This window comes from Nannospalax galili, unplaced genomic scaffold (assembly GCF_000622305.1).
Source record: "Nannospalax galili isolate Female #2095 unplaced genomic scaffold, S.galili_v1.0 scaffold23, whole genome shotgun sequence".
In the NCBI taxonomy this organism is placed as follows: Eukaryota; Metazoa; Chordata; class Mammalia; order Rodentia; family Spalacidae; genus Nannospalax; species Nannospalax galili.
The window spans coordinates 1,909,965-1,922,677 of record NW_008350771.1 but is presented as its reverse complement, the minus strand read 5'-3'; the positions used below and the strand labels follow the sequence as shown (position 1 = coordinate 1,922,677).

Below are 12,713 nucleotides of genomic sequence, written 5' to 3'. Positions count from 1 at the left end.
TAAAAATAGAAGATAATGAGCCTGGGCTGCGAGGGCTGTAAAAACACCACTTCCTCTTGTGTGTCTCCCACTCTCTATAGCATACAAAATGCCTATTCACATCATTCAGTTCTCAAAATAAGTCAGTGAGATGGTACATTCCCTACTTTACAGATAACAGGATGTCACAGCTTTAGTGATGTTTCAGATCACAAATAAGCTACTGACTAAATTTGGACTCGGGGCCAATTCTAAATTCAGGCTCTGGCTGTTGCACATAATAAATGATCTCTCCCTGACACTATTTTTATTTTATTTATTTATTTATTTATTTATTGGTCTTTTTGAGACAGGGTCTCCCTGCAACCCCAGCTGTCCTGGAACTCACTATGTAGACCAGGCTGGCCTCAAACTCGCAGAGATCCTCCTGCCTCTGCCTCCCAAGTGCTGGGATTAAAAGCAAGCGCCACCATGCCTAGCACTCCTATTATTTTTATTTTTGATCATATTCATTAGCAACAGTGTTGTTTTCTCTTTTTTTGTCTTTTTGAGGCAGGGTCTCCCTGTAGCCCAAGCTGGCCTGGAAGTCACTATGTGGACCAGGCTGGCCTTGAACTTACAGACCTGTCTCTGCCTCCGGAGTACTGGGATTATAGGTGTGCGCCACCACACCTGGCCGGCACTCCTATTTTTTTAATTGATTAAATTAGTTCTCTGGGGACTAGAGAGATGGCTCAGCAGTTAAGAGCACTGACTGCTCTTACAGAGGACCCGGGTTCGATTCCCAGCACCCACATGGCGGCTATGAACCGTCCTTAACTCCAGTTCTGGGGGAATCCAAAGTCCTCTTCTGACCTCCGTGACACTGCAAGACACGGGTGCACTCACATACATGCAGGCAATACACTCATACACATAAAATAAATATTAAAAAAAATTAGTTCTCTGACAATCTCATACACATACACCATACAAGGCCTTCTGATTATTCTCACCCTTCCTCCAGTCTCCCTTCACCCCTCTCCTTCCTCCCTTACAGGTCCCTTTCTCACATTCACGTCTTTCTGTTGTGTTTTATGACTCACTGATCTTAACCGTCTGTGTGAGCATGGGTTTGGAACTATCACTGGAGCCTTTGGTGCACTGCTGGGTGCACTGCTGAACGTGGCAGCAATGCTTGTTACATTGGAATTTCCTCACTATACTTTGTGGTTGCAAAGATATTGCATCACTAAGTTGAACTTGGGAAATGAATGACTTAGAATTATTAGTACTGTTATTTTGGGTAGCACTGAGAAGCAAACCCAGGGCCGTATTCAGGCTAGAGAAGCACTCTGCCACTGAACTGCATCCCCAGCCCCAAATGTGATTTAAATTCACTGTAGACAGTTCTGAGAATTATCTGGGTACATCAAAATTTAAATCTCATCTGGAGCCATTACCTAACACATAAGCAGAGTATAGTGCTATGGGAAAGACACTTTATGGGATAACTAAAAGGAATTATAACCCATTTTTTTTTTCCCTCATGAGACAGGGTCTTGCCATGTAGCCCAGGTTGGCTTTGAACTGGGATCCTTCTGCCTTAGCCACCTGAGTGCTGGGAATACAGGCTGCCATCAGCCTAGCCCTTGCTCTTTCTTTACCCTCCCTCAAAAGCTATTTCCCTGCTTGTTCAGTTAACCAAGGTCCAAACTTTGCTTCCCTCTTCATCCTGTTCCATAAACCTCATTCTTTCTTACCAGACCTAGTGACCCAGCACCAAGGTTCCTGGATTCCTGGGTAAATAAGATAAAGGTGTCCCTTTCTCAAGACACTTGACTGCCATCTGCTGGAAAATGACTGTAACACACAGACATCTAGGAAATAAGGAAACTGACAAAAATCTAAGCCGATCTGAGCAACTGTAAATCTCTGATACTCCTAGCCCACGCCACATCTCAGTACTATCTGGGACCAGAGACTAGTCTACTCTGGCTTTCTGTTTCCCTCTTATGCCACAAGACTCTGCTGGGTGCACTGGGGAGTTTCAGAGCTGACTTCGCAGTGATGGCCATGCCTTACATCCCTATGAAACATTCGACTGTTGCTGAGTAAATCCATGTGAACCTCACAAATGACTTAGTAAGCGCTATATTCCATATACTGAACCCCAATTTAAATTCAGGGCTGGAGAGATGGCTCAGCAGTTAAGAGCATTAACTGCTCTTGCAGAGGACCCGGGTTCAATTCCCAGCACCCACATGGTGGCTACAAACTGTCCTTAACTCCAGTTCCGGGGGAATCCAAAGCCCTCTTCTGACCTCTGCAGCATTGCACGACACGGGTGCACTCACATACATGCAACTTAAAAAAATTTTTTTAAAGCTGGGCGTGGTGGCACATGCCCATTAGTCCCAGCACTCGTGAGGCAGAGACAGGCGGATCTGGTTTACACAGTGAGTGCCAGGTCAGCTGGGGCTACAGGGAGACCCTGTCTCAAAAAGACCAAAAAAAAAAAATTTAGAATTTTCATTTATCTTTTATGTGTATAAATGTATTGCCTACATATAAATGTACCTGTCATGCAATGCCTACGGAGGTCAGAAGAGGGCGTCAGATCCCCTGGAACTGGAGTTACTGACAGTTTTTAGCTGCAGTGTGGGTCCTGGGAACCAAACCCGGGTCCTCTGTAAGAGCAGTCAGTGCTCCTAACCACTGAGCCATCTCTCCAGCCCCCTATACCTTGTTTTTTGAGACAAAGTTTCTCACTGGGACCTGGGGTTCACTGCTTAGGCTAGGCTGGCTGGCCAGCAAGCCCCAGGTATCTACCTGTTTCTGCCTCCCTGGTGCTGAGATTACAAGTGTGTACCATCACATCCAGCTTTTTATCTGGGTGCTAAGGATCAAACTCAGGTTGTCATGCTTGTGTGGCAAGCAGTTTATCAACTGAGCTATCTCCCCAGCCTCTGAAATTTTTCCTTTTCTTTTCCTGTGATGCTGATTGAACACACTCTTCCAATTGCCCATAACTCTAGTCCTTAATTAACCTACAACTTTTTATATTAAATTTTAAATGTTATACAAAGTAATGGGTTTCATTATGGCATTCTCATACATACATGTTATTATTTTAGATTTACCTTTAATTACATGAATAAGCTTATATCTGTGAGTATGTGCATGTGAGCACAGGTGCCAGCAGAGACCAGAGGTGTCAGATCTCTGAGCTAGAGTTCCAGGCAGTTGTGAGGCAGCCACCCAACATGGATGCCGAGGACCAAACTTACGTCCTCTGGATGGGTAGGAAAGCACTCTTAACTGGTGAGGCAATCTCTCCAGCCCCCTGCCCCACTTCTCGACAGTTTCTTTCCTCGCCTAAACAGCCTCTTTTCTGCTTTCATGTCATACGTATTCCAGCACCCTTTCTTCCCCTAACCCTCAAGATCTCTCTCATGGTCCCTTTTCTTCCATCATCACCACCATCATTGTCATAATCACACACAGAGCTCTACATTCTGCATATGAGAGGAAGTATGTCATATGCCTGAGTCTGGCATATTTCACTGATGGAATCATCTCCAGTAAATCTACTTTTCTGCAATGTCCTGATTTTTCTTCTGTTGTCCAGCCCTTGATTCTTAGTTCAGTGTTAAGAGTTCATTGTCTAATTCCATTACACTTTATTTCTATCGTTCTGACATGTTATGATCAAGGATGAAATACACTCTGAAATGCCTCCTCTATAAGGAGAACAAGAGTGAGCCAGAGAGCGAGAGAGAGATAGACACTAAGAGAGCTTATCAATAGCCTAAAGTGAAGGAGTAGATCTGCACATGAAGCACTAGCTGTAATCCACACTTTCATTTACACTTCAGAACAATTCTGGGCATGAGCCTTTCCTGTTCTGGAGGACAAGGTAAATGACCAGTTTACCAGCAATCAACACCAGTAAACTGCCAAGCCAACCAAGTCTTCTGAGAATGTCAGTTCTGAGCTTTCCTCTAGCAAAGAGACTCCTGTCATCTGGGTGTGGTGGCACATGCCTGTAATTCCAGAACTTGGAAAGTTAAAGCAGAGGATCACTGAGTTGGAAGCAACTTGGGCTACAGAGTGAGATTCTTTCTCAAAATAAAAACAACCAGACCACCCTCCCCAAACCTACTTCTGGTATTTTCTGAAACGATCTTGAGGATTCAATGTCCAAAGTTATACAGTGAGGATGCAGAAAATTCTAATTTTAGCTGGGTGTAATCCTAGCCCTTGAGAGACTGAGGTAGGAGGATCAGGAATTCTAGGTCATCCTTGGCTATATAGTAAGTTTGAGGCCAGCCTGGGCTACATGAAATCTTATCTCAAAAAAAAAACCCAAAACAAAACAAAAAAAACCCCCAAAACCCAAGCAAATTGGAAAACTGTAATTCTGAAATCACTTCAGGGAAACTAAAATGCTTCTTCTTTGGCTCCCATTTCTTAGTTTTGTCAAGGAAAGCCTCAAGCCTCTCATTGTGGTTACCATGGCACCAGCTCCCACTGCAAGCTTCCCAAATTAGCTCTGGATGAACCCAGACTGAGGAATGTCACCAATTATGCTCACTTAATGTCAGAGGAAATAAAACCATTTCCATTAGTTTGGTGAGCCTGTGGGCACCAGGGCTCAGTATAAAGATCAGTACTGAAAATGTACCTCAGGTGAGGGTGGCCCCAGTCAAAGTGCTTCACCCAGGAAAGCACCAGCGGAGACAGAGTAGGGAGCATTTGAAGGGAGCTTTTAGGGGTGTTTCCTCTATCACCCACTATTGTAAATAAAATATAACAAAACCCCAATGTCTGTGTATCTATCTACTACCAACTCAGTTTTCTCAACTCAGTGTATTTCATAGTTGTTTTAGGTTTTCAAAAACATATGACGGGGTGGCAACATGGGCCCAGTAGGTAAGGCATGTGCTGCCAAGCCTGAAGACCCAAGTTCTACCCCAGGATTCAAATAGTGAAAGAAAAGAACCAACTCCCACAAACTGCCCTCTAACACCCCCACATGCAATGTGGCATATTCATACCCAAACGAACCCAGATGATTATGTGCATATGCATGCATGCATGCATGCATGTACACACACAGGTAATAAACATTAAAAAAAGATATTAAAGATTTATTTGCACTTTATGTACTCTAAAAGTGTGAACATTTACCCTTGTGTACACAGTGCATGCAGAAAATCCTAATTTTAGCTGGGTGTAACCCTATCCCTAGAGAGGCTGAGTTAGGAGGATCAGGAATTCCAGGTCATCCTTGGTTACATAGTAAGTTTGAGGCCAGCCTCAACATAGTGAGATCAGGCCAGCCTGGGCCTATAGGGAGACCTAAGTCTCAAAAACAAACAACCCCCACCCCCGCTCAAAACTAAAGAAAACTATTGTATCAAATGTTACATTTTCTACATTATTTGTCTGCAATGCACTTTTGTGTATTTTACACATTCTCTTTTTTTAAAATTTACCTTTATGAGCTTTTTGTCTGCCTGTAGGTTTACCATGTGTGTTCAACAGAGGCCAGAAGAAGGTGGTGGTTAATGACAGTTGTTAGTTGCCATGTGGGTGCTGGGAATTGAACCCAGGTCCCTCTGTAACAGCAGTCAGTTCTCTTAACCGCTGAGTCATCTCTCCAGCTTTTCACTTATTTTTAAAAAATATTTTATTTATTACTTTTATTTTATATGTATGCATGTATTGCCTGCATGTGTATAAGTACACCTGTGTAATGGAATGCCTGCAGAGGTCAGAAGGTGTCAGATGCCCTGAACTGAAGTTACAAGTGGTTGTTAGCCACCATGTGGGTGCTGGAAATCAAATCCGGGTACTCTGTAAGAGCAGTCACTTAACCACTGAGCCATCTCTCCAGCCCCAGGTTAATTATCTTTAAACTGCAATGTAGTATTCCAGTATTTGACTATTTATATTTGTCTATTCTCTATCAATGGACAGATTCCCACATCAATAATTCCTAGTCATTTTCCATTAGAAACAAGGTTATATCAAAAGATCTTAGCACAAAGCCTATGCTTGTGATAATTACTGAATGGCAAGAGATAGCAAAATATTTTTGCAGGGCCAAGTGTAATGGTGTACACTTTTCTTGTTTGTTTTTTTATTTTGGTCTTTTTGAGACAGGGTCTCCCTGTAGCCCCAGCTGTCCTGGAAGTCACTATGTAGACCAGGCTGGCCTTGAATTCACAAAGATCCGCCTGCCTCTGCTTCCTGAGTGCTGGGAAGCAGCGTATTGGTGCATACTTTTAATACTAGCACTTGGAAGGCAGAGGGAGGTGAATCGCTGTGAGTTCCAGGCCAGCCAACGCTTTACAGTGGGACCCTGTCTCAGGGATATCCCCCCCTACCCCGAGTAAATGTTTATTCATCTCTATTATAGCAGTGGGGAAGCAGCTATACAAACTAGTCACAGTTCATGTGTGGAAGTAGTGGACAATGTTCAGTCTGTTCTCTCTATTATGTGGGTTCTGGGAATGGAACGTAGTTGTGCCTCTACTCACAGAGCTATCTTGCCAGCCCAAGGTTATATATTTCAATAAAACTTTACAAAAATAGGAAAGGGTAGAGAAAGTGGCTGGTGAGCTGTAATCTGCAGACTCATGCTTTGAAGTACATATACCTAAAAGTGAAATAGTTTTATCATAAGTCATATACATATTAATCTGTATTAGACATTAACAAACTGTAGTCATTTTTAATCTCATTTGCAGAGTAAGAGTCCTCATTACCTTAACACAGCTTGTCACTGTCAGACTGCAATTTTTGTCTGACAGGTGGAAAATGCATCAAGCTTCAACAGCATTTCCTTAATTTACATTTTCTTTTGTGTATGGGTGTGGAGGGTGCTAGGGACTGAGTCCAGGACTGTTATGTAGTTTCTTAAGTGGTGAGAGTAAGGAATTTTTCAATTTTATGGTTTTCTTTTCTGTAAACTGGCTATAGTTCTGTCTATATTTCTAAATTTTTTTAAATTGAATTTTTGTGTTATTTCATACATAAAATCATCTTTATACCCCCTCTCCTTCCCCTCCGGCACCCTCCCACAAACCTGCCCCCCCGCCCCGTAGTACACACATTCTGTCATTTGTATTAAGGCCTATAATGTAAAGTTAGTGTCCCAAGATGTCCCTCAGTGCAAGCTCATCCACTGGGGTTTAGTCAGCCTATCTAGAGCCTTTCCCTTCAAGAAGATCAGCTCTTCCTCACCCAGCAGTAATCAGCTACCAATTCTTCAGTTAAGATAGGGGCTTGCACAGTTCTGTGCTGGGTTTTTGTCTGCCTAAGTTTGCATGGGTCTTGTGCATGCTGATACCACTGCTGTAGATTTGTATGAGAAGGGTCCCAGGAACCTGTAGGACTATTTCTGTATGGTCATTCACTTCCTCCCTGGCTTACAATCTTTCTGTCCCCTCTTCCGCAATGTTCCCTGAGCCCTGGGTGGGTGGACCTCAATACAGGAGTCCTGTCTAAGTACCGACTCTTTATTCTCTGTGTTTTGGCCATTTGTGTTCCTGTCCCTCTGTTGCATGAGGGAGCATCACTGATGAGAACTGAAAGATGCATTAGTGTTCTCTTTATCCCTTGTTCTATGTTCTGTGAGCTTTAGGTGTAGAGGTTGCATCCTAGATGATCCACTTAGGCTTGGGCAAGTCACAGAGAATCTGTGTGTGTGACCAGTGGTGTAACTCTGTTAATAATCTCTGTTTGTTGATAAAGAAGCTACTTTGATGGGTGGTGACTGGGAAACTTGTGTGTAAATTTAAGGATCTGGCTGGGCGTGGTGGTGCAGGCCTTTAGTTCCAGCACTTGGGAGGCAGAGGCAGGCATATCTCTGTGAGTTTGAGGCCAGCCTGATCTACATAGCCAGTACCAGGCCAGCTGGGGCTGCAGGGAGATCCTGTCTCAAAAAAAAAAGATCCACACTTAAGTCCAATTAGGTACCTGTTGATTATCTCCAAGATAACAGTGTTACTACTATACCGATGTCGTTTGCTGTGCTGGTCACTGATATGATTTTTAGGCCTTAAAGCTTGGGTTCGCCCTTACCTACTTGCATAGTGCTCTCCAAAGCTATGAGAGCTGGCCTTCAGGGGAGGTGGCTTCCAGGTCAGATCCAGCCCCATTGTTCTGAATCCTATGTCCAAAGGATGTCCTGTCTTCAGCAATAGGGTCTTCAAGTCCTGGGAGGCAATCAAGGACTGTGGCAATAGCCTGTGTAATTTTGGGAGTCTCTTGGACTACCCTGGCCAACAACTCAAAGGAAGGTTTCTCCTGTCTGGCCATGTTTCTTGTTACGTAGTCTTCAGCTATACTCACGGACTCATGTAGGGATAAGGTATGTGTAATTTTTCAGTAGGCTTTTGGATTAATACGGTTCCCTCTTTTTTTTTTTTTTTTTTTTTTTAACATCAGCAAGGCACTATTTATATCTCCTCTTTCTTTGTCTATTTTTCTATAGGCAACATTGTTGGTTACTAACTGACCTGTAGTTCTTTATGGAATCTGTACATAAATTTCAGTTAAACATATTGCAAATATTTTCTGTGGCTTGTTCATGAATTGCAGACTGGCCTTGTGCATGCCAGGCAAGAGCTGTGTCACTGAGCAATGTCCTCAGGCCTTCTCGTGTTCTCTTGCGGCATTTCTTTAAGTATCTCTTGCCTCTTACAAAAGACAGAGTTTAAGATCATACAGATATTCTTCTGTATTCTGAAAGAAACTTGCTTTTCATGTTAAGCTTTTCATCTACCTAGAATTAATTTTTGCATATAAATCTTAAGAAAAATTCTGCTTTCCCTCTGCTCAGAGAACTCAGTTACTCTAGCACACTGATTCCTGTGTTCCATGAGGAGAGGCTTTTGCCACGCTGTGCTGCCACTGCCTTGGCACTGTCTCTAACAGTACCTCCTGCCAGCTCTGCTTTCACATGATGCAGCAGATGATTAAACTAACTTCTCAGCCTCTACTATTGCCACATCATCCAAGCTACCACATGACTTCAGGTTGGATTATTACAACTTCTAATGTGTGTCCTACTTGTCTGCTTCATGATGCAGCAGGAATAATCCACTTCAGTAAGTCAGAGCATGCTACTCTTCTGCAGTGCCCATCTCCTTTAGCTCTCCTGACCCTCTTACTATTTTTTTCTCTCTTATACTCTTGCCTCCAGACTTTTCTACTTTCATAATTTTATTTATTTTTATTTTATGTGTATCACTAGATTTGCCTGCATATATGCAAGTGAACCATGTGCATTCATGGCCACGGAGGCCAGAAAGGTGTCGGATCTCCTGGATCTGGTTGTTAGCTGCCACGTGGGTTCTGGGAACTGAACCCAGGTCCTCTGCAAGAGCAGCCAGTGCTCTCAGGCTGACCATATCTTCAGCTCCCTTTCCATTTTTAATTTTCTCTCTTTTGGTGGTTCTTTCCCCAGATACATGACATGGCTCACTCCTTCACTCTTCCAGATCTCCTATTTAAAGAAGACACTACGGGGCTGGGGATGTAGTTCAGTGGCAGAAGGCTTGCAAGGCATGTTAAAGGCACCGGGTTTGATCCAGAATGCAAAAACCAAACAAAAATCCCGACAAACTCCAAAACATGATTCTATTTTCTCTACTCTTGGCCACTTTCACCCTCGCACTCACTTCCATCTGACATACTTTGTTTCCTGACTATCTCCTTCCACCAGAAGCAGAAATTTTTTTGTTTTGTTCACTGATATGTTCCCAGTTTTTAGAACAATGCCTGGCACAAAAAAGGTGATCAGTAAATATTTGAAGGACGGAGAGTGGAAGGAAGGTGATGTCCATAGGATTACGTAGGGCTCCTTATGACTTCTCCCTCTTCTTGGAGGTTGTGCACACACACACACACACACACACACACACACACACACACACAGACATGAAATGTGGATCTATTTTTTATGGAGGAAGGTGAGCAACAGGCATGTAAAAGAAAGAATTATACAACCAAAGCTCATCTATAAACTCTAGGGCCCTCTCCTTTGTTACAACAGAGAAGTATGGACTGTCCACACAGACCAAAGAGCAGAGGAGGAAGGGAAGCTGTCACACACATCTTTTCTAGACCATGTGCAGCACACAGAATAGTGTGCTACCATCTCAGCAGCACAAACTGGTTTTAATTTATTAAATACTTATTGACGAGCTACCTTCCTATATACTTAGTAACAAACACTAGGTATTTGGACATAACTTAAGATTTGAGACTCAACTCTTTTGGACGTTTACCCAGAAGTGGGACTGTTGTTTGGAGGAATCATCATGGTCTATTTTTGATAGCTGCTTTATTCTATTATTATTATTATTATTATTACTGTCTGTTTTTGACAGGGTATCCCTAGTCCCAGGTCACCTGGAAGTCACGATGTGGACCAGAGTGGTTTTGATCACAGAGAAATTCGCCACCTGCCTCGGCCTCCCCAGGGCTGGGATTAACGGTACACATCACCATGCCTGGCATTTTTTATTTTAAAAAATATTTTATGTATTATTTTTATCTTATGTGTATGAGCACATTGCCTACATATATGTAACTGCACTCATGTCATGAAATGCTTGTGGAGGACAGAAAAGGGTGTTGGATTCCCTAGAATCAGTTACAGATGGTTGTTAGTTGCCATGTGGGTACTGGGAATTGAACCTGGGTCCTCTGCAAGAGCATCCAATGCTCTTTACTCCTGAGCCATCTCTCCAGCCCCCATTGCATCATTTTTCAAATGTGTGTGGTGCTGGGCATCAAACCTAGAGCCTTCACACATTCCAGACAAGTGCTTGGCCACTAAACTAGTCCCCAAGAGAATCATTTTATAACTTATCATTAGTGCTCAAAAGTTCCAGTTTTCCCACATCCTTCCCAAAAGTTATTTATTTAAAAACAACAACAACAAAATTTTTTTTTGGTCTTTTTGGGCCTCGATCTCACAGAGATCTGCCTACCTCTGCCTCCTGAGTGCTGGGACTAAAGGTGTGCTCCACCATTTATTTATTTATTTTTTTTTTTTTGAGACACAGTCTCCTTGTAGCCCCAGGTGTCCTGGAACTCACTATGTAGATCAGGCTGGCCTCGAACTCACAAAGATCTGCCTGCCTCTGCTTCCCAAGTGCTATCCACCACTTTTTTTAAAGTGTGTGTGTGTCCACATGCCTGAGTGCATGCCATAGTGAGAATGTGGAGGTCAGAGGATAATTGTGAGTTGGTTTTCTCCTTCCACTATGTGGGAGGTGGGGATCAAACTCAGGTTGTCAGGCTTGGTGGCAGGCACTCTTACCCACTAAGCTCAGTCCTATTTTTTTGATAGCTATCTTAATAGGCATAAGGGATTTTAGTCATTTAAAAATTACTACATATACTGAGTCATCTAGCTAGCCCCCACAATAGATTTTAAGCTAGAAACTGTGTTTTTCATTTCTTAAATACTATAAGGGAAAGGAGCATATTTATATAACTTATATAACTTACTAGCTGTGATTCCTTGAATAATTTAATTGCTAAGTTTCAACTGCCTCTCCAGAAGACTGGATAATACATTTAAATTGTCTAATAGAACTGGCAAATTAATAAATACATGCCTCTGTAGAAAGTGTTATCATAAGGCCAGTGAGGAGGAAGAGTAGATACCATACCAATTTTGGTAGCACTATAGATGTTTTCAATAGGAAATATCTCTCCTAGTCCATACAGAAGAACCTTGGCCAGGGCTGGAACCAGCTGGGTGGTAGTGATCAGAACATTCACACAATTCTTTCTAGAAGGGAGCAAGAAGGAAAAGAGAATGGTGAAACTAAGGCAACTTGAGAGCAAGAATTCAAATAGGCCAATGCTTTAGGATCTAATTTAAAAGTATGCCTCAAAGAGCTTGATGCCTTTGTTCACAGTCAATGTTCAACACACACACACACACACACACACACTCTGTACAAAAGGGGGGTGGTAGATGGAGATGGCGACTTTTGAATTCATTTCACTTTTTCTTTTCTGTCTCACAGTGGACACAGCAGTGACTTAATCTGAGCTTTGTTTCCCTTTGGACCACTGTATGTCACTCCAACTTCTTAGCAAATACTGCTAACTCACATTGTTATGGGTACTACACTTTATTTTTGATTCATTTCTTTTTATTCTATGTGTTTTGCCTCCATGTATGTAAGTGCACCCATGTTATGCGGTGCCCCTGTAGGATACAAGAGGGTGTTGGATCCCCTGGAACTGGAGTTTCAGACAGCTGTCAGCCACCATGTGGGTGCTAGGAATTGAACCCAGGTCTTCTGCAAGAGCAGCCAGTGTTCTTAACCGCTGCGCCATCTCTCCAGTCCCTGGATACACTTTAGCAATCTCTGCTCTATTCAATGGGATGAAATTCAGCCCATAAGTGAGGCATGGTTTAAGTTCTCCACTCTTCACGTAACAGCCACTCAGACTCCAGTAGACATGCCAGTGCTGGAAGTCCTTCCCCTCCACTGGGTTTCTACCCTCAGTGTGAGTTTCACTTGTTCCTCAGGTTACAGACATGAAACTCTCCCTCTGAGGGAGGCAAGGAGGGATCAACAGGGTACTGGTACAGATCACTGCTATAATTATTTCCCAGTCTTAGGCTTCAAGGCAAAATTCCCTTAATCATCTTAAAAAATTAAAAACAACAACAACAACAACAAAAACCAATTACTTGTTTTGTGTGTGTG

General features: G+C 42.8%; 1 protein-coding gene across 6 annotated transcripts in view; it reads right to left on the bottom strand.

Annotated features, from left to right (window-relative positions):
- The window catches only part of Eya3 (EYA transcriptional coactivator and phosphatase 3), a 114,418-nt gene that overhangs the window by 5,671 nt on the left and 96,034 nt on the right, over positions 1–12,713 (bottom strand). For all 6 annotated transcript variants that reach the window (XM_008847966.3, XM_017801901.2, XM_008847968.3 and 3 more), the window contains one exon: positions 11,658–11,779. In XM_008847966.3, coding sequence (XP_008846188.1) covers positions 11,658–11,779 — 122 coding nt within the window. The remainder of the gene's footprint in view (positions 1–11,657; positions 11,780–12,713) is intronic.